The following is an 18946-nucleotide window of genomic DNA, read 5'->3' as shown; positions in this document are numbered from 1 at the left end:
GGGGAGGCCCCCATCCCAGAAAAAAAAAAAAGCCCAACGAGAGGGTTGGGCACAGCTGGCAAATGTTAGAGATGTGAAATGCAACTATCTGGAGAGAAGATTCTAGCACAGTGGAGAGTCCTGAACAAGGCCAGGTAGGACAGAGGGGAGGGGATTTGCCTTATACACGGCTGACCCAAGTTCGTTTTCCGTATGGTTCCCTGAGCACTGCCAGGCACAGAGTTGGGAGTCAGCCCTGAGCCCTACGCCTGCCAGGTGTAGCTCCCAAACACACTCACACACAGAAGCCTGAAAGAGACCAAAGGCGAAATGCTACAGAAAAACACCTGTTTAATGATTTCCCTGATAAAAACAAAGTTACCACGCTGAAGAGGTCAGTTAAAGTGAAAAGTCACAAAATCGGGTGGATTGAAGTGATTCCGGGGTCCCGAGCTCTTTGCCCAGCATCGTCTCCTGGACCCTTCTGCTGGGGCAGGATTCTCTTCAGAAAGCACCGTGAGGTTCTGTGTTGGGGATCAGCACGCCATGGAGCCCCAACAGGCCTGAGTGTTCCAGGGTGGGCAGGGTTTCCTCTGCACAAGCAGCGGGCAACGGGGCCCTGGTTCTTCTCCCTGGGTCTCTGCAGGGACCTGCTCCAGCCCTGAACTCAGTTTCCTTCCAGCAGCCATGGGCGTTCCTGGGCGTTACTCCACTTTGATTCTGCTCAGTTCCCACCTTCCTTCTCCACAGAGTTTCAGACACAAAGAGTGGAACTGGGAGAGAGGGGGACAGCAGGCAGGGGTCAGGGGGGCAGCCCCGAGCACCCGTCCCCTCCCCCGGCTCTCTGTCACCTTCCTTCCTCTCCTCCTCCCCCTCCCGCAGGTCCATAGCGGTGACAGCAGGTACCTTCTCCAGGCTGCGCCGGTGGCCCACGCTGATGAACGTCATGCCCAGCTGCTGGCCGACACGGTAAAGCTCACTCTCCGCTTCCTCCGTGAGCGCGCTGGTGGCTTCGTCCAGCACTGGGGGGCAGAGCCCACCAGGGGAGCTGAGTCCTGCCCCTCCTGAGCACCCTCACCCCTGTAGGCACCAAGGGAGGCCGGGAGCTGCCCACGGGAGCCCTGCCCCGGGGGAGGGTGGCCAGAGGGGCAGAAGGCCAGGCTGCATGCGGGCAGCCCTTGCCCTCAGCAGGACAAACATCCCTCAGCCTCCGAGACACAGGCCCGGCCACTGGCAGGCGGGTCCTGGAGAGTCCCCATCCACCGGCCCTAACCGGGCACCACTGGGCAAGATGCCAGTTCACGGACACCTTGGTCCCAGGGTGTCAAAAGCCCGGGTCCTCTCAAGGCAGGCCCCACCCACTGCAGGAACCGATGCAGCTGAGGGACACACCAGGGCTGCAGCTCGGGGGACACAGAGGGGCCCAGCCCCGCCTTCCTTCCGTGGGGAGGGGGGCCACACCTCACCTGCGTACTTGGGCTGAAGGTAGAACAGCCGGGCAAAGGACAGTCGCTGCATCTCCCCAGGGGACAGAACATCGTACCTGACACGGGGGGAGGGGGGAGACAAGGAGACGGCTTGTGCCCGATGGTCCTGAAAGGCCAGGAGAGGGGCTGGCTAACAACTGAGTGGACTCTGGGGCCAGCAGGCAGGACCATCTCTGGGCTCTGGGGCCAACGAGAACAGTAGACACGGTCATCTCTTACCCGAGGAGGTCAGCGTGGCAGCACCCCCCACCCCTTCCTTACCAGTTCCAGTCGACCGGCTGGTCCAGACCCTCCGTCCTGGCCACCAAGCTGGACTGCAACACACCCAGCGGGATGGACAGCCATGAGAGGCCCCAGCGTTGCCCTCCCACCCCGCCAGCCTGTGAGACCTCAGGTCCCTACCCAGCCCACGCCAATGACAGAAGGCGGCAAGCACCCCCCTCCCCCCCGCTCCCCTCTCCCCGTGGCTACTCTGAGAGCTTCTGAACTTTAGTGGTGAGGAAGAGCAGAGAGAGGGCTGGGCAGAGAGGGCTCATGCAGGGGACCTGGGCTGGCTCCCTGGCACTGCAAGGGTCCCCTGAGCACCATCAGGAGTGATCTCCAAGCACAGAGCCAGGACTAGCCTCTGGGCACTGCCAGCTGTGCCCCCCCCACACCCCAGAAAGAAAACAAACCCTAAAACCCCTGTTTTCGTCCGCTTGCTTTCAATTCAGCTGGAAGGGGGCGCCCCCTGGTGTTCGGCTCCTGGCAACACCCCAGCGGGCTCCTGGCCCCCTGCAGTGAGGCTAACAGGTGGGCATGGAAATAATCCCCCACTTACCAGACCTGCCAACTCTAAGAACCTCATGATCCTCTCGTCATCAATGGAACCTGCAAAACAGAAAGAGAGATCTTCTTCAAGAGGCAGTGCCAGTGCCGTGGGAGCACCAGGGAGACTGGGCTCAGTCTGGCAGGGGGCGGGTTGGGGTCAGAGCCGGGGAGTGATGGACCACAGCCCTCCAAGGATGAACCTCCCTCCTTCCACTCCTGGGTGGGGAGGGGAAGTCAGGGACCTCCTGGAGCCAAAAGCTGAGGGGGGGGGGGGGTGAGGCTCTTTTGGGATCTTGCTGGGGGTCAGGCTGAGCAGGGGAGGGGACGGGAGGCCAGCTCACCCGAGTCAGGGTAGATCTCCTTCAGCGGGTAGATCACCTGCAGGAACAAAAACCCCGCGAGGGTGCACACGGTCCACGGCCCCCCCCTCTCCCAAGCCCCGCCATCCAACTGCCGTGTGAGAAGGTGAGAAGGTGGACTCCCAAAATCCAAGAAACACCAGGAACATCCAGCCTGGGACTCCACAGTGTGACCTGCCTCCAGGGGTGCTCTGCCACCAGCCCCCACCCAGGCCTGGTGAATAAAGTGATTTTGTTGTGGGGCCCCATCCAGTGGGGCTCAGGGGATTATTCCCAGGCATAGGGACAATACTGGGTGTCAAGGATGGAACCTTTGTGTGTGCAAAGTAGCGCTTTACACATGGTACTATTTCTCTGGACCTAAAATGTTCTTAGAGGGCTGGAGTGATAGCACAGCAGGTAGGGGGTTTGCCTTGCATGTGGCCGCCCCGGGTTTGATTCCCAGCATCCCATATGGTCCCCTGAGCACTGCCAGGAGTAATTCCTGAGTGTATGAGTCAGGAGTATCCTCTGTGCATTGCCAGGTGTGACCCGAAAAGCAAAAAATAAAATAAAATGTTCTTAGAGGGACCAGAGAAATAGTACAGCGGGTTGGGCATTTATTTGCCTTGCACACAGCTGAACCCGTGTTCGATTCCTGGTATCCCTTATGACCCCCCTCAGGAGCACCGCTGGGAGTGATTCCCAAGGGCGGAGCCAGGAGTAACCTGAGTCTCATCAGGTGTGGCCCCGCCCACCAAATGATCTTATCATGGGGCAGTTCCTGGGTACGAACTGGGTGACAGACCTCACCACCTGCCCAGCAGCGCCCGAGGCTGAGCTAAGATATTGTCAGGGGGTCCCCGTTGGGGAGGGGCGGGGTAGACGGGATCCTGGAACCCACTGACCTGCTCCCGGAGGGTCCCGTCGGTGAAGAAGGGTTTCTGGGGTAGGAACAGCACCCCCCGGGGCCCGAAGTCCGTCAGCATCTGCACCGACCCTGCAGACCCCCAGACACCTCCGCTGTGCATCTCCCCGGAAAGGGAAGCAGCCGCTCGGCCCCGCCCCCCACGAGACCCTGAGTGCACGCCCCCTCACCCCGGGAGCTGGCCCAGAGGCCACCCAGCACGCGCAGCAGGGATGTCTTGCCGGTGCCCGTGTTCCCCGTGATGAGCAGGCTCTGGCCCTCGGAGACCTTCAGGCTCAGGTCCCGGATGAACGGCCGGTCCGAGGAAGGGGCGGAGATGCAGACGCGCTCCAGGAGGAAGGCGGTGTCTGCTGGCTCTGTGCCGGGCCGGGCCCTGGGGTCCGAGGGGAGACAGGGTGCAGGGGCTGAGGGCGTCTGCTCTGAGCAGAGGCTGGCGAGGGGCTGAGTCACGGCCTCACACACCGCGCTGCAGTCCCAATGCCTGGAACCTCAGCACGTGAGCCGGGCTGGAGACAGAGTTTGGGGGGACATGCTGAGGTGACATCAGCATCAGGGTCGGCCCTGGTCCAATACCGCTGCTGGGGTTTGAGCAGGGAGGGGTGGTGGAGGGACTGATCAGGGGTAAGGGGCTTTCCTGGCATGTGGCGCCCCCCCCCCCCCATTGCAGGGTCCCCCGGGGCACTGCCAGGGGCAATCCTGGAGCACCCTGCCTATGGCGCTCTATTCTCTTTGGCCCTCTCATCCAGCGGATGAAATGAACTGAAAACCTGGTTCAACGGGCGGGAGCACATGTTCTGCATCCGGAGCCTCAGATTCAGTCCCCAGTTCCACACGCGGAGATACCCAATCCCCCAGCACTGCTGAGAGCGACCCTCCAATCAGAGCTGGTGTAGCCCCTGGGGCACTGCCCGGTGTGGCTCCCCACCAAAGGAAAACAAGGAGAGGGAGAGTAACCAGGGGTGTGCATGCAGAGGACAGGCTGGGGAGGGCATGGGAGGGGCACCGTGCTGGCCTCAGGGAGGCCTCCAGAGAAACCAGCCCTGCTGAGACTGGTGGGTGGGAGGCAAGTGGAGGGGCGGGGACGCAGGGTGTTGGAGGGAAGAGGACACTGGAGAGAGGACTGGTGTTCAAATGATGCGTGCCTGAAACCCAATCATGAATTACTTTGTAATCTCACGGTGACTAAATAAAAGCAGAAGAAAGGAAGAGAGGGAGGGAGAGAGGGAAGAGGGAGGGAGGGAGAGAGGGAGGGAGTAGAAAAGGAAGGAAGGCAGGCAGGAGGGCCAAAACAACAGTGTAACAGGTAGGGCACTTGCCTTGCATGCGAAGGACCCAAGTTTAGTCTCTGGCATCCCATAGGGTCCCCCAAGCATTCCCGGCATCCCATATGGCCCCCCCAAGCTCCGCCGGGAGTAATTCCTGAGTGTAGATCCAGGAGTAACCCCTGAGCATCACTGGGTGTGACCCAAAAACAAAGAAAAAAGAAAGAAAAATAAAGGAAAAGGAAGGAAGAAAAGGGAAAGAAGAAAAAAGAAAAGAAGAAAAGAAAATCAGTCCTACCGATACCATGATCTTGGATTTCGATTTGGTTTTGGTTGTGGACCACACCTGGCAGTGCTCAGGGCACCTGGACTTCAGCCTCTGGCTGGATGAGAACCCAGTGCCTGCCATATCTGTCTCTCTGCAGTTTCCTTACGGCAGCCCCCAGTGCAGGGGCACCCGCTCTGTGCCCAGCTGCAGAGGCACACACCTGCCTGATCTGAGGGTCCACAGCTGGGCATCCAGACACGGCCCCCAACAGCGAGGAGCCATGCCAGGCAGCAAAGCAATGTGCCCGCTCACAGGGTTGAGCCTCCTGATCCTGCCGGTGGGTGTCCATGGGGGCCTAGAGGATTTTTGACAGAGAACGAGAGTGGCAATTTTTTTTTTCTTTTCGGGTCACACCTGGCGATGCACAGGGGTTACTCCTGGCTCTGCACTCAGGATTTACTCCTGGTGGTGCTCAGGGGACCATATGGCATGCTGGGAATCGAACCCGGGTCGGCTGCGTTGCAAGGCAAACGCCCTACCCGCTGTGCTATTGTTCCAGCCCCTGAATTGGTTTTTTTTTTTTTTTTACAGTTTTTGCTTTTTGAGTCACACCCAGTGATGCACAGGGCTTACTCCTGGCTCTGCACTCAGGATTTATTCCTAGTGGTGCTCAAGGGACCCTATGGGGTGCTGGGAATCGAACCCGGGTTGGCTGGGTTGCAAGGCAAACGCCCTACCAGCTGTGCTATCACTCCAGCCCCAATTTTTTTTTTTAAACAGGGGAGATGGCTTGAGGGCTGGAGCAAAAGCTTTGCAGAACCTGAATCCACCCTCAGCTCTGCGTGGTCCCCTGAGCACTGCAGCAGGAAGGCCTCACTCGCCCCCACCACACAAGAACAACAAAACAGAACAGAATAAAAAGAAAAGGGCGGGAATATTGAAAATAATTGAAAGGACTAAAATGGACAGAACAGGATGGTGCTTGCCTTGCATGCAGCTCACCTGGCTCCTCACAGGAGCACTGCCAGCATCACCCCTGAGCACAGAGCCAGGAGCAGCCTTTCAGTACTGTTGGATGTGGCTCCAAGTATCAAGTATCACCCCCCCCCAAAAAAAAATTAATCAATAGAGGGATGTATAAAACATTTGCCTTGTATGGGGCTTACCCAGCCATTCTCCAGGACCACATACAGTCTTGAGCACCGAGCTAGGGATCACTCTTAAGCACAGAGGCAGGAATAGCCCCTGAGCACCACTGGTACGGCCTGAATGCCTTCTATCTCCAAAGCAGGTGTCCAAGAAAGCAAAGGATGAAAATGGCCACGCTAAATAAGTTTGGAGCTTTTTCGTTTCCCTTGCCACACCCAGAGGTGCTGGGGCTTACTCCTGGCTCTGCCCTCAGAGATCACACCTGGAAGGTTGTGGGGTGCCAGGGACACCAGTTGGTCACAGGCAAGTGCCCAACTGCTGTGCTATTGTCTAACCCCACAAGTCTGGAGTTTCCGGCTTGGCCAGGTTCCCCACAGTCACCCTTGTTCCTGCAGCCCCTCACACCGTCACCCCCCACCTCAGGGCTCCCAGGAAGCTCCACTCTGAAGGGGGCAGGAGGCAGCCCTTATCTCTCAAAAGAGAGTCGGGGAGGCCTCCGGATGTAGGTCCGCACCCCGGCATGAACCACAACCCCCAGAGTGGGCGCTTGCTCGCCCCGTAGAAGCAAGAGGTTACGGTTTGCTTTTAGAAGTAAAGAAACTGAGTCACAGAACAGCGAGGGCCAAGCAAAGCAAGACCATGATACAAGTCCATAGTGTGCACGAAGGCTAGAAACACCACACAATGGCCATGGACACACCTGCATACATGAACATGCCTGTACACACGGACACACCTCCACACAGACACGCCTGCAGGCACAGACATGCCTGTAGAGGTGCTGAATCACCCCTGGAGGGGCTAAGGAGACCCTAAGTGGTGCCCGGGGTGGAACCCAGGTTGGCCGTGTGCAAGGCCAGCGCCTTCCCTGCTGAATTCTCTCTCCAGCCCAACCACACCGATTTTGCCGCCTGTCTGTTTGGGTGGTGGGGGTCACCCTGCAATAGTCGAAGCCGCTTCTAACTCAGTGATGGGGAGCTGCTCCTAACCGCGCTTGGACACTGGCTCCCGCTCACAGAGCATGCGCTCTGCCCTCTGAGCCGATTCCCTGGCCCACCATTCTGGATCCTGCTTCTCTCAAGCCCAAGCAACTGGGCGTGGATCCTTCCATCCAGGGGAACAGGGTCAGTGAACATAACGACGCCAAAAGAGCCTCACCCATGGGCACATTCGGCATTCCACTCTTGGCACTGCTGCCCACCGGGAGGGCAGGCTCTGGGCTGTGCAGGTTCTCGGCCCTGTGCCCACTTGGCAGCCCTGCCCGCTGGGCTTACCCATCAAAGTCCCACTCGCTTTCATCCGGGATCTCGTCATCCTGCGATTTATGCGACATGGCCAGCAGGGTCTCCTGGAGCTCCCCGATCCTGCGCAGGAGGGGTAAAGGCTGAGGGGGACTTGGGCAGGGGAAACAAAGCGCCCCTCACAGTCCTCTGTGCCAGGCGTGTGGGGAGCGCTGGTTCCCGTTCATGCAGGGTGAGCGGTTTTCCCATTTTCAAGCGGGTACCTGCCCTAGGTCCGCAGCCCACGGCCCGCAGCCTCACCTGTGTGTGTACCCGGCCACGTCTGAGAGCGTGGTGGACAGGTCGATGAGCTGGGTGAAGCAGCTGATGAGGTAGATGCACACAAAGGCGTTCTGGATGCAGGGGGCGGGGGGAGATGAGAACAGGAAGTGTGGATTCCCCTCCTGGGGGGACGGACAGGGAGCGGGGCAGGAGGGCGTCTTGAAGAGAGGGCAGCTCACCTTGCTGACCAGGGTGCTGAGCTGGGTGGGGCTCAGGTCTCCGTAGACACCACTGAAAATGGGGATGGCGATCACCACGTAACTCAGGATGCTGCCCAGGTAGTCGAAGGTGTTGATGCCAACTGTGGGGGAACCTGGCTCTGAGGCCCCGAGCCATGCCCGTGCTCTGAGGGAGTGGCAGGGTGGTCTCCCCAGGACCCTCTGCACAAGGGCTGCCTCTGACTCACGCCCTCAGCAGAGCACGCTGGGCGGCATAGGGAGATGTGGGGAGGGCAGGGGACTCTGTTGGCCGGGCTCCCACCACCTACTGTACAGCCAGAGCTCCTTGGTCATCAGCTGCCTCTGGGTCTGCAGCAGCGTCTGCAGCCTGCGGTTGGTCCTCATGTGCTCCACGTGCCCGGCTCTGCAAGAAAGACCGGCACTGCGGGAGGCCTGTGGAACCCTGGGCCTGTCATCAACGGACACACCTCTAAGCATGCACACACACACCTGCAAGCCTGAAGAACACTGGGCCTCTCATAATAGACATGCCTCCGCACGCGCGCACACACACACGAGCCTGCAGGCTCGAACATACCTGCAGAGGTGCACGAATCAATCCTGGAGGGCCCAGGAGACCGTAAGTGGTGCCCGGGATTGAACCCAGGTTGGCCACATGCAAGGCCAGCACCTTCCCTGCTGTAGCTGTATTCTCTCTCTAGCCCGACCAAACTGATTATATTGTTTGGGGGCCTAGTCCATCAAAATGACTCCAGGATCCTTTCTTTTCTTTTTTTTTTTTTTTAACTTTTTGGGTCACACCCGGCGACGCACAGGGGTTACTCCTTGGCTCATGCACTCAGGAATTATTCCTGGCGGTGCTCAGGAACTATATGGGATGCTGGGAATTGAACCTGGGCCTGCCGCAAGGCAAACGTCCTACTCGCTGTGCTATCACTCCAGCCCCACCAGGATCCTTTCTGCCCAGAGCACCCGTACACTGTTTTGTTCATCCAATTTACTGTTGAACGAACATGACCCGGCTGACCAGGATAACCTGGCTGGTTACAACCCTGAGGGGAGGCGCTGATGTCCTTAAACCTTAAAACATCAGGTGCTGGGGCAATAGTAGAGCGGGGAGGGTGTTTGCCAACCCAGGTTCGATTCCAGGTACCCCATATTATCCCCTGAGCAGCGCCAGGAGTGATCCCTGAGTGCAGAGCCAGGAGTAAGCTCTGAGCGCTGCTGGGGTTGGCCCAGAAACAAAAAACCTGAACATCCACTTCCTCACCCGTACAAAGGAGCCAGTCCCACCTGCACTACAAGTTAGAGTCAGAATTTCTGAATACAAGCACCAGGACCCGGGAGGACCCTCTGCCCACAGCACCTATTAGTAGACACCTGGAGAGTAAGCGCCTCTGGCTGACTCTGTGCTAAGTGACGGCTACAGAGCGTGAAATGGTCTCTGGTGGGGAGTGCTCCTATTTGTTTTTATTTGGGGGTAAGTCTGGCTGTGCTAAGGGTTCACTCCTGGTTCTGAGCATGGGGATCATTCCTGGCAGGGCTCAGAGGACCATATGGGCCTCCTGGGATGAGCTGAGGTCTGCCACAAGCAAGGCAAGAGCCCTACTCACTACACTCTCTCAGGCCCCAGGGTGCTCCCCACCCAGAGCTGGGCGGGTACACTACAGCCTCTGCCTGGAGCAGGAAAGGTGTCAGCAAGGAAAGAGAGAGAGAGAGAGAGAGAGAGAGAGAGAGAGAGAGAGTGTAGGGCTATGGTGTGTGACCACTGCAGGAATATAACTAGGCCAAAAAAAAAAAAGTAGAGGAAGACAGAACCGGGAGGGACATGTCCGATTTTGCAGAGTGGTCAGAGAGATCCCAGGGGAAATCCATCTGGATCTCCACAAACTAACTGCTAATGCCCAGAGCTTCCTGAACAGAACTGCTCTAGGCCAACTCTGTCCCCGACACAGCTTAACTCCAAGCCGAGATTCCCAGGGCTACTGGCACCCCCAAGTGGTGGCAGCTACCAACTGCTGCAGAGACTGAGACTAAGGCTTCCAGAAGCCCGGACTCCCCGCTCCCTACCCCAGCATGAGGCCCAGGACGGGCTCCCACCCTTTAAACCTCTAGTCCAAACACAGGCCTTGAAGGAGCAGCAGTGGAAACTGTGTTTCCACTGAGGCAAGAAATGCGATTCCACAACGCTGCTGTAAGGGCCCTGGTGCTTGGCCTCAGTGGGGTGAGGGCCCCTGATTTCCTGGGGGCTCCGTCCCCTCCTGCTAGAGACAGGGGAAGCCTTGGACCCTGCAGGGGGAAGATGTCCACTTCCAGGCAAAAACCAGAGGCAGAGGCCATGCCCTACAGTTCTCAGTGAAGAACGAGGCATTTGCTCATTTCATCCTGGGAGACTGTCCTGTCTGCCCCTCTGGACAGCAAGGCCCTGGGCCAAGGATGAGAAAGATGAGAACGAGAGCAGTGGGTGAGGAGAGCTGAGGGGAGGAACCCGCACTCCCTGCTCACCTGTAGAATGCAGCAGGCTCGGCATTCACGCGGATCTGCATGTGCTTGAACCTGTGTGGGCCCAGGAGAACTGCGCGTGGGTGTGAGCAGTGCAGGCCCTTCTGAGCCTCGGGTCAGGGAGGCCTCCTGGTGGGGCCTGGAGCTGGGCCTGCCCACCCCTTCCCAGGGAGAACCAGCAAACTCCTGCCTCCACCTCCCCAAGAGGAGGGCAGGGCACGGGGCATGGTCCCCCGCAAGGCAGTGCGTGGACCAGAGCATGGGGAAGGCCAGGATGATGCTGATGAGGGGCCACCTTACAGCTCTCCCGTTGGCCACAAGGACCCTTCAGAGTTGCCACGGCAGAGAGGTCAGACTGTCCTGGGGCCAAGGGCTGGTGCCCGCACAGGTGGGATTTGAATCAGTCTTTTTTGTTTGGTCTGTTTTGGAGCCATAGCCAGCAGTGCTCAGGGTTGACTCCTGACTCTGTGCTCAGAGATCACTCCTGGTGGGGTTCTGGGGACCATGTGGGGTGCGGGAGATCAAACCCAAGTCATCCCTGTGCAAGGCAAGCGTTCTCCCTGCAGTGCCATCACTGTCTTTGCGGAAGCAGCCAGACTTGCAGGTGCCCCAGCTGGGAGACCCTGCCTGGGAATCTCAAGCGACGGACGCACCGGAAATCCCCCTCCAGCTTCTCCTGCTGGACCAGCTTGGCCACGATGGGTCCCATCAACATTTTGTTCACGATGGTTCCCAGGATGAAATAGCCGAAGATACTCACAGGCCCCAGCCAGCCGGTGCTGAAAGACACGGAGGGCGTGGCCAACACACGCCCCGCCTCTGCCCTGGGAGGGGGGGCAGCCCCACCTACCTCAGCCCCGCCAGTGCCTGGGTGGGGTGAGGTACCCCCACTAAGCTGCGGGGACCCCAGGATCCCTCTACAAGGGACCACAGCGTGGTAGAGGGAGGACAAGGGCTGAGGAGGGCTTCCTGGGGGAACAGGTGGCAGGAGGGAAGGCTGGTGCTGGGAATGCTGACCCCGCGAGGCCTGGGGCAGGATGCAGGGAGGCGGGTTACCTCTGGAAGCACTGGTAGGTGTAGTAGACCAGGGTGAAGGGGGAGATGAGCAGCTTGCTGGCCACGCTGCTCAGCTGCCGGCAGAACCGCTCTACATCCTGGCTGATGCGCTGGTCCCTGAGGCGGAGAGGCAGAGTGGGACCCTCAGAATTCCTTACTCCGCGACCCTGCCTTTCAGCGGGGTCAGCAAGACGAGATCAGACAAGGATTCTCGCCCTTTCTGGGGCCATGGAGGTCCCGGGGCTCAGCTACTGCCTCTGGTGCCCAGAACCTACGGGGCAGCACTGTAGTACTGTCCTCCTGTTGTTCACTGATTTGCTCGAGTGTGCCCAGTAACGTCTCCATGGTGAGACTTGTTACTGTGTTTGGCATATTCAATATGCCACGGGGAGCTTGCCAGGCTTTGTCGTGTGGGCGAGATACTATCAGTGGCTTGCTGGGCTCTCCGAGAGGGGCGGAGGAACTGACCCTGGGGAAGGGGGCAACACGAGGGACGAGGGTTATGGCACTGGCCTGGTATGTGGTGGCTGACCTGGACTTGTCCCCTGTATGGTCCCCTTGAGCACTGCCAGGAGTGATCCCTGAGCACCGAGCCAGAAGTAAGCCCCTGATTAGAGTCAGGTGAGGTCAGCCTCCCCCCTAAATCAAACCGAACCAAGACAAAACCAAACAGGGGCTAGAGACAACCGAGGAGCCCGAGCACATTCCACCCCCAGCAGCACACAGGGTCCCCACAGCACAGCGGGGGTGGCCAGAGAAATCCAGCCCGAGCAGCAGGTGACATCCTCAGGTCTGATTCCAGAGATGGTTCCTGGGCCCCCTGATCACTTCCTAGGAGTCTCCCCCACTGTTGCCCCCCGCATACACCAAATTAGACAAAACCAAAGCAGCCTCCCAAGAACCTCCCAAAAATAAACTGAGCTTGAGGAGAGAAAAGGTCTTTCCGGAAGGAGGGAATAGAGCACTGGGGCATGAGTCTGCACACCGCCAGCCCCAGGCCACACGAACTCCTGTGTCCTGAGATGAAATCGGGCCAGTGGCCCACACTCTGGGGGGGCAGTGTCCTCTGGAGAGACACAGGACCACTCACTGGCAGAGAGGCACCATGCAGGTTCCTGCACAAACGCCCCTGCAGAGCAGGGCCTGGGTACTCAGTGGCATTAAACTAGGCGGGGACAGACTCCTCGGCTGATCTGTCACCTGGGCTTCTTGTTTTGAGGGGAGGTGTTGCTCAGTGGCTCTCAGGTGGCTGTGTGATGCTGGGAGGGGAACCTGAGCCCCCGCAGGCAAGCATGTGTTCAGCCCATTGGGGCTTCTCTTCCACCCACAAGCACAGTCATGGTTTTTTTTTTTTTTACAATGGCTAAAAATCCAAGCAAGTTTTTGCGTCACCTAGCATTGCTCAGGGGTGACTTCTGGCTCTGCACTCAGGAAATCACTCCTGGTGCTGCTCAGGGACTGTATGGGATGCCGGAGCTTGAGCCCAGGTTAGCCACATACAAAGCAAATTCCCTCCCCGCTACACTATGGCCCCACCACCCCCAGCATTTTCTTTTTTTTTTGGGGGGGGGTCACACCCGGTGATGCACAGGGGTTACTCCTGGCTCATGCATTCAGGAATTACTCCTGGCAGTGCTCAGAGGACCATATAGGATGCTGGGAATCGAACCTGGGTCGGTCACGTGCAAGGCAAACACCCTACCCACTGTGCGTGCTATCGCTCCAGCCCCCAGCATTTTCTAAATGAGGTCATTTTCTCTAAAGGGAGCCTGATTTGGAAGCCCCGCACCCAAAATGGGGAAAGAAAGGACACAGCGCTCATGTGTTGGCTGCCTGCTGGGGCTGGGAGTCCTCACACAGGCCCCTCCTCCCAGCGATGGGCAACTGCCCCACAGAGCAGCCCCTGCAGGGTCTGTTCTCGAGGGAGGGCTGCGCAGGTGCGGGTGTGCGGGAGCACCTACGGGTTATCGATGTCATCCCGCAGGACGTTGAGGGTGTAGTAGACGCGGCCCCGGAAGTAGAGGCGGTGGAGGTGCTCGGTGAGGTCCTTCCTCCAGCTCACGTACAGCAGGTTGCAGGTGAACTGGTCAAAGCTCTTCAGCTGTGCAGTGGGGATGCAAGGACACGGAAATGGGGGGTGGGTGGGCGGGGTCTGTTTCCTGCTCAGGTCTCAGTCACGGGACACTGGGGTTGCAGGGACCCAGCGCCCTCCGTCCACTCAGCACCTCCGCCTGTTTAGAGCATCACGTGGGGGAGGGGGGGTCCTGCGTGTAGAGCTATGCATGTTGCAAGTGGGAGGCCCTGGGTTTGATCCCCATCACCACAGAAATACAGAATAAGGGATCAAGTTATGGGATGACTCTTCCTCATACCATATAGGAAGCTTTTGGGTTTTGTTCTTTTTTTTTTTTTCAGGGGGATCACACCCGGAAGTGCTCAGGGCTTACTCCTGGCTCTGAGCTTAGGGATCACTCCTGGTGGCCTTGAGGGGGGCTATATGTGGTACCTAGGATTGAACCCAGGTTTGCCTCAAGCAAGGCAATTGCCTTACCCACTGTATTATTTCTCTGGCCCCACAATTTAAAAAAAAAAAAAGTGTTTCTTTCTTGACTGAATACAAGCCTGTACATTTTTTTGTCTCCCAACTTTGGAGTAGGTTCGGCACACATCAGGTGCTTGAAAAACCTACCAGGATTTGGAGTGATAGTACAGCAGGTAAGGCATCAGCCTGGCATGCGGCTGACCCAGGTTCAGTATCTGGCACCCTATACAGTCTCCCAAGCTTGTCCCAGGAGTGATCCCTGAGTTCAGAGGCAGGAGCATGGCCAGGTGTGGTAAAGGAAAGAGAGGGAGGGAGGGAGAAAACCCATCAGAAGTGCCACAGTGCAAGGAGAAGTGGCTTCCCCTCAGACCTGGGCAGAACAGCCGTTCAGCCCGGGAGGGGCAATGTGGGCTGAGAGCCTCTCTAGAAGCCCCCGGAAGTCCCAGCGCTCCAGCCACGCGAAGAAATGGGGAGAGGGCAGAGTGTGGAGAAAGAGCAGAGACTCGGGGAGCAAGCAGGGAAGGAGAGGAGTAAGAAAGCAGCAGGCAGGAGGTGGCACGGTCTGGCCCTGCTCCTGTCTGCTCTGCCAGCACCAAGGTTCTCTGATCCCCGCAAAACAGTTCTGGGAATGGAGGAGACAATGCTGGCTTCTACTTAATGAACCCGATCCTCGTGGTGGCCCGCAAGGACTTGCCAACAGCAAGACCAAAGGCCTGCTCACAGCATTGACTGCCAGTTCCTGGAAAACAGGGACTTCCATTCTCCCCCACCACCACCACCTCCACCCCCAGTGCAGTTCCCGCTTCCTGGTGGTGGAGTCCCATGGGTGCTTCCTTCACACTGGGCTAGAGGGGAAGCGAGTCAGGGAGCAGAGAGTACCATGGAGTTGAGGACGATGAGCAAGACGGCCAGGAGCGTCAGGCTCTTAAACCCTGCCAGGTCTTTGCTTCCCAGGACCCCGTAGTACTGGCTGGGGATCAGGCCCACCTGGTAGACCACCAGTTGTTCTGTGGGAGGGAGAGGAGTCGGGAATGAGTGATGAGGGTAAGGAATCCAAGGGGCGGTCCCTCCTGAGTTCCTGCTGCATCATTACTCCCCAGGAAAGGGAAGGCCCCACCCCAGGGTGCCTGCAACTCACCCAGCAGGGCCACACACAAAAGGGTCAGGAACATCAAGGCAGTCTGGGATGACCAAGAGGGAAACAAGACCCTCTGAATCTGCAGGAACCGCTGGAGAAACTGCAGATCCAACCGGGGCCTGCAGAAGAAAAGCGGGAAGAGCCGGGAGAAACCTAAGAAGGCAGGCGGATCTGAGCAAACAGTTACCACACTTAGCCACACTGTTCTGGTGTTCTGGGGGCCTAGGACCTGAGAAGGAATGGCTTATGAATGCAGCAGGTGGGACGGAGCAGGGCTTAGGAAAGGAAATTCTTTAACCTGATAATGCTGTGAAAGGTTATTCGCTAATCTAACAAAAGATTATTTATCAACCTAGCAAAAACATAAGTGACAGGGGCTGGAGCAATAGTACAGTGGGCAGGGCGTTTGCCTTGCGTGCAGCCAACCCGGGTTCAATCCCCAGCATCCCACATGGTCCCCTGAGCACCGCCAGGAGTAATTCCTGAGTGCAGAGCCAGGTGTAACCTCTCACCACTGCCAGGTGTGACCCAAAATAGCAAAAAACAAAACAAACAAACAAACAAACAACAACAAAAAAAAACCAACATAGTGACAGAGCTGGGCAGATAGCTCAGTGAGCTGGAATGTATGCTTTGCCTACAGGAGGCTGAAGTTCAATCCTCTGAGCACTGAGTAGACCCAGAGCATTGCTAGACATAACCCAAGAACCAAAACCCCCAAACTAAAATCAAGCTGGGGCTGGAGAGATAGTGCAGCAGGTAGGGCATTGGCCTTGCAAACAGCCAACCCGGATTCAAGCCCCGGTATCCCATATGGTCCCCTGAGCACCTCCAGGAATAATTGCTAGGTGCAGAGCCAAGAATCACACCTGAGCATCACTGGGTATGACCCCTCCCCCCAAAAAAACCAAACAACAAAACTGAAACCAGCGGCTGAAGAGATAGTACAGAGGGTAAGGCCTTGCACACAGCTGACCAGTTTAATTTCCAGCATTCCATATGGTCTCCCAGGAGTAATTCCTGAGTGCAGAACCAGGAGTCACCCCAGAGCATTGCCTGCTGGTGCGGCCCAAAACCAAAAATAAACAAAAAACTGAAACCAAAAGTATAGTCACTGAAGAAACTTTAGTTGCATCTTCTTTATGGTCACAAACAAGATAAGTAACTTCACCTTATCAAGGATTTGTAAGATCCTGTGTAAAGCAAAAAGCAAAAGAAATCAGGAAAAGGATTCAAGGTCATTATTGGCATATGATGTATCATTTACCCAGGAAATGCAGCAAGCCAATAAACAAAATGTTGGAAGTGGGGGCTGGAGAGATAGTACAGCGGGTAGGGTACTGGTAGGGTGCTTGTCTTGCACGTGGCTGGCCCAGGTTCAATCCCAGAATCCTTTACGGGCCCCTGAATACCTCCAGGAGTAATTCCTGAGTGCTGAGCCAGGAGTAATACCTGAGCATTGCTATGTGTGGCCCCAAAACTAAAACACATTTATTTAAACAAATAAAAATGGGGTTAAAGCTCTTCCCTTGCACATGGCTGACTCAGGCTCAGTCTCAATCGCTGGCCAGCATATGAGCTGCAAGGAGTGATCTTTGAGCACAGAGCTAGGAGTACGCCCCAGAGTACAGCAGGCTGTGGCCCCCAAACTAGAAGAAAATAAAATCATAGGATCAAAAGAGTAAAAAATAATTAAGTTATTTATTAATTCTGGGGGGCACACCCAGCAATGCTCAGAGGTTATTCCTGGCTCTGCACTCAACAATTACTCCTGGCGGTACTTTGGAGGCTGTATGGGATGCAGAGGGCTGAATCCAGTTCAGCCGCGTGCAGGGCAAACGCCCTACCCTCTGTACTATTGCTCCAGCCCCCCAAAAATGTTTTTGGAATAGGGAACAATCTGGATGTCCCTCTCAAGGGGAATTCGCAGGAAAAATGGGGTGTAAAGCAGGGTCCTTGGATCTTTTTATACCCACCACGGGCACCCCAGATGAAGTCCATGGGTCTAATGCACTTAAGTAGCACCAGGCAGTGCTCCCAAGGGGAAGACAGGTAATTACTACAGGGCTGCTCCCCCAAACACCACACAGGGTCGGGGTGCAGCACAGCAGCCTTACATGGGTCAGGCCCTATGCTCCATCCCTGGGACCACAAAAACAAACAAAACAGTACTGAGTAAAAAAAGGTATGTGCATGGTGGTAGGGAAACTCCTGGGTTATCACTTGTTGGAGTTCCAAAGCATTCTACATTTCAAGGGAACAGCAAAAAGCTTAGGCCAGTGGGCGATCAAGACGCCCACTTAGCACAGCAGGGCGGGTGTCTGAGAAGGGCAGTGCAGTGAGACTGGGAACAGGAAGGAGATAAATGAAAAAACAAGCGTCTTACATGCGCCCACAGTGGGCTAAGAAGTTTAGGGGATTATTAACCAGAAACTGTGCAATTAAGGTTTCTAAAGCCAAACCAAAATAGTAATAAAAAAAACCCAGGATACCCACAGTCAGAGCACAGGAGATGGCAAGAGTTCCCGTGAATCCTGGGGCAGCTGAGGACCCTGCTGGGGCGCCCCTGGGGACCCCCTTCCCGCAGGGACGGGGTGCAAGGGGGAGCCTTTCCCACACCGCCCCGGGAACACCCCGAGTCCGGCCCTCTCCCCAGTCTCAACTGCTCACCTGGCACCAGCCCGGGGCGCGGACCGCGGCACTGCCATGGCCCGTGACCTGCTGGACACTGGGGCCCGCAGCGCGCCCCCAAGTCGCTGGGGGCAGAGTCCAGACAGCGCGGGAGCAGCGCGCAGCGGGCCCCGGGGGCGGGGCCCCGCCCGGAGACCACAGAGACGGGCGGATAGAGAGGAAGACTCCAGGCATCCCGGCGGCTCCCGGAAGAACCAAAGAGCGCCCGGCGCGGCACTCTGACGACCCTGAGCCTACAGCGCCCCCTCGTGGATCTGGGCGCGTTTTTCTTTAACTAGAGGCCGCCAGGGGACCAAACTAATGCACTTCAGTAAGGATGGGACCAAAACTAACGCACTTAAGTAGCACCAGGCAGTGCTCCCAGGGTGAAGACAGATAATTGTTGTTATATATTTTTTTCTCTTAAAAAATTGTGGTTTTTTTTTTTGGAGGGGGCAGAGCGATAGTTCAGAGGGCAGGGCGTTTGTCTTGTACCTGGATTCAATACCCAGAGTCCCACACAGTCCCCTGAACCTGCCAGGGTTCTGTGATCCCCGAGCACAGAGGCAGGAGTAAGCCCAGAGCACTACCAAGTGTGTCCCCCGCCCAAATTGGCTTTGGGCCACACCCAACAGTGCTCAGTGCTTACTCCTGCCTCTGTGATCGGCGATCACTCTGGGCAGGGCTGGGTGCATGCACGTCCCCTGTTATAGATATTTTTCTAACCCCTTTTATGCCAAGTACTTGATACTTTGAATCATGATGCTTCATTCAGTCTCCCACAGAAGCCACGCTGATCTTTTAAACAAAATAAATCAGGTTTCCGATTGTGTTTAGAATAAAAGCCAAATGTTTACTTGCATAAATGACAGGGCCTCCCTCTGCTCTTTATTAAATGTCCATCAGCTACCGGTAGGCTGGAGGGATAGCACAGTGGTAGGGCGTTTGCCTTGTGCGCAGCCGGCCGGCCGAGCCAGGTTCGATTCCTCCGCCCCTCTCAGAGAGCCCAGCAAGCTACTGAGAGTATGTTGCCCGCATGGCAAAGCCTGGCAAGCTACAAGCTACCCGTGACGTAG

General features: G+C 57.0%; 1 protein-coding gene across 1 annotated transcript; it reads right to left on the bottom strand.

Annotated features, from left to right (window-relative positions):
- Nucleotides 1-321: 321 nt before the first annotated feature.
- Nucleotides 322-18055, bottom strand: ABCD4 (ATP binding cassette subfamily D member 4). Its single transcript, XM_056133665.1, has 19 exons — nucleotides 17871-18055; nucleotides 15201-15319; nucleotides 14942-15069; nucleotides 13482-13621; nucleotides 11521-11637; nucleotides 11118-11243; nucleotides 10468-10518; nucleotides 8271-8365; nucleotides 7963-8084; nucleotides 7763-7854; nucleotides 7496-7585; nucleotides 3713-3915; nucleotides 3523-3614; nucleotides 2618-2654; nucleotides 2287-2336; nucleotides 1728-1780; nucleotides 1446-1522; nucleotides 886-1001; nucleotides 322-752 (listed from the first exon to the last, which is right to left on the bottom strand). Exons 1-19 carry the CDS (start codon nucleotides 17906-17908, stop codon nucleotides 684-686), a joined length of 1815 nt encoding a protein of 604 aa, XP_055989640.1. The 5' UTR covers nucleotides 17909-18055; the 3' UTR covers nucleotides 322-683.
- Nucleotides 18056-18946: the final 891 nt, after the last annotated feature.

The sequence above is a fragment of the Sorex fumeus genome, unplaced genomic scaffold (assembly GCF_029834395.1).
Source record: "Sorex fumeus unplaced genomic scaffold, SorFum_2.1 ptg000098l, whole genome shotgun sequence".
NCBI classification, from domain to species: Eukaryota; Metazoa; Chordata; class Mammalia; order Eulipotyphla; family Soricidae; genus Sorex; species Sorex fumeus.
The sequence above is the reverse complement of the archived record's forward strand: the minus strand, read 5'-3'. Positions and strand labels throughout refer to the sequence as shown.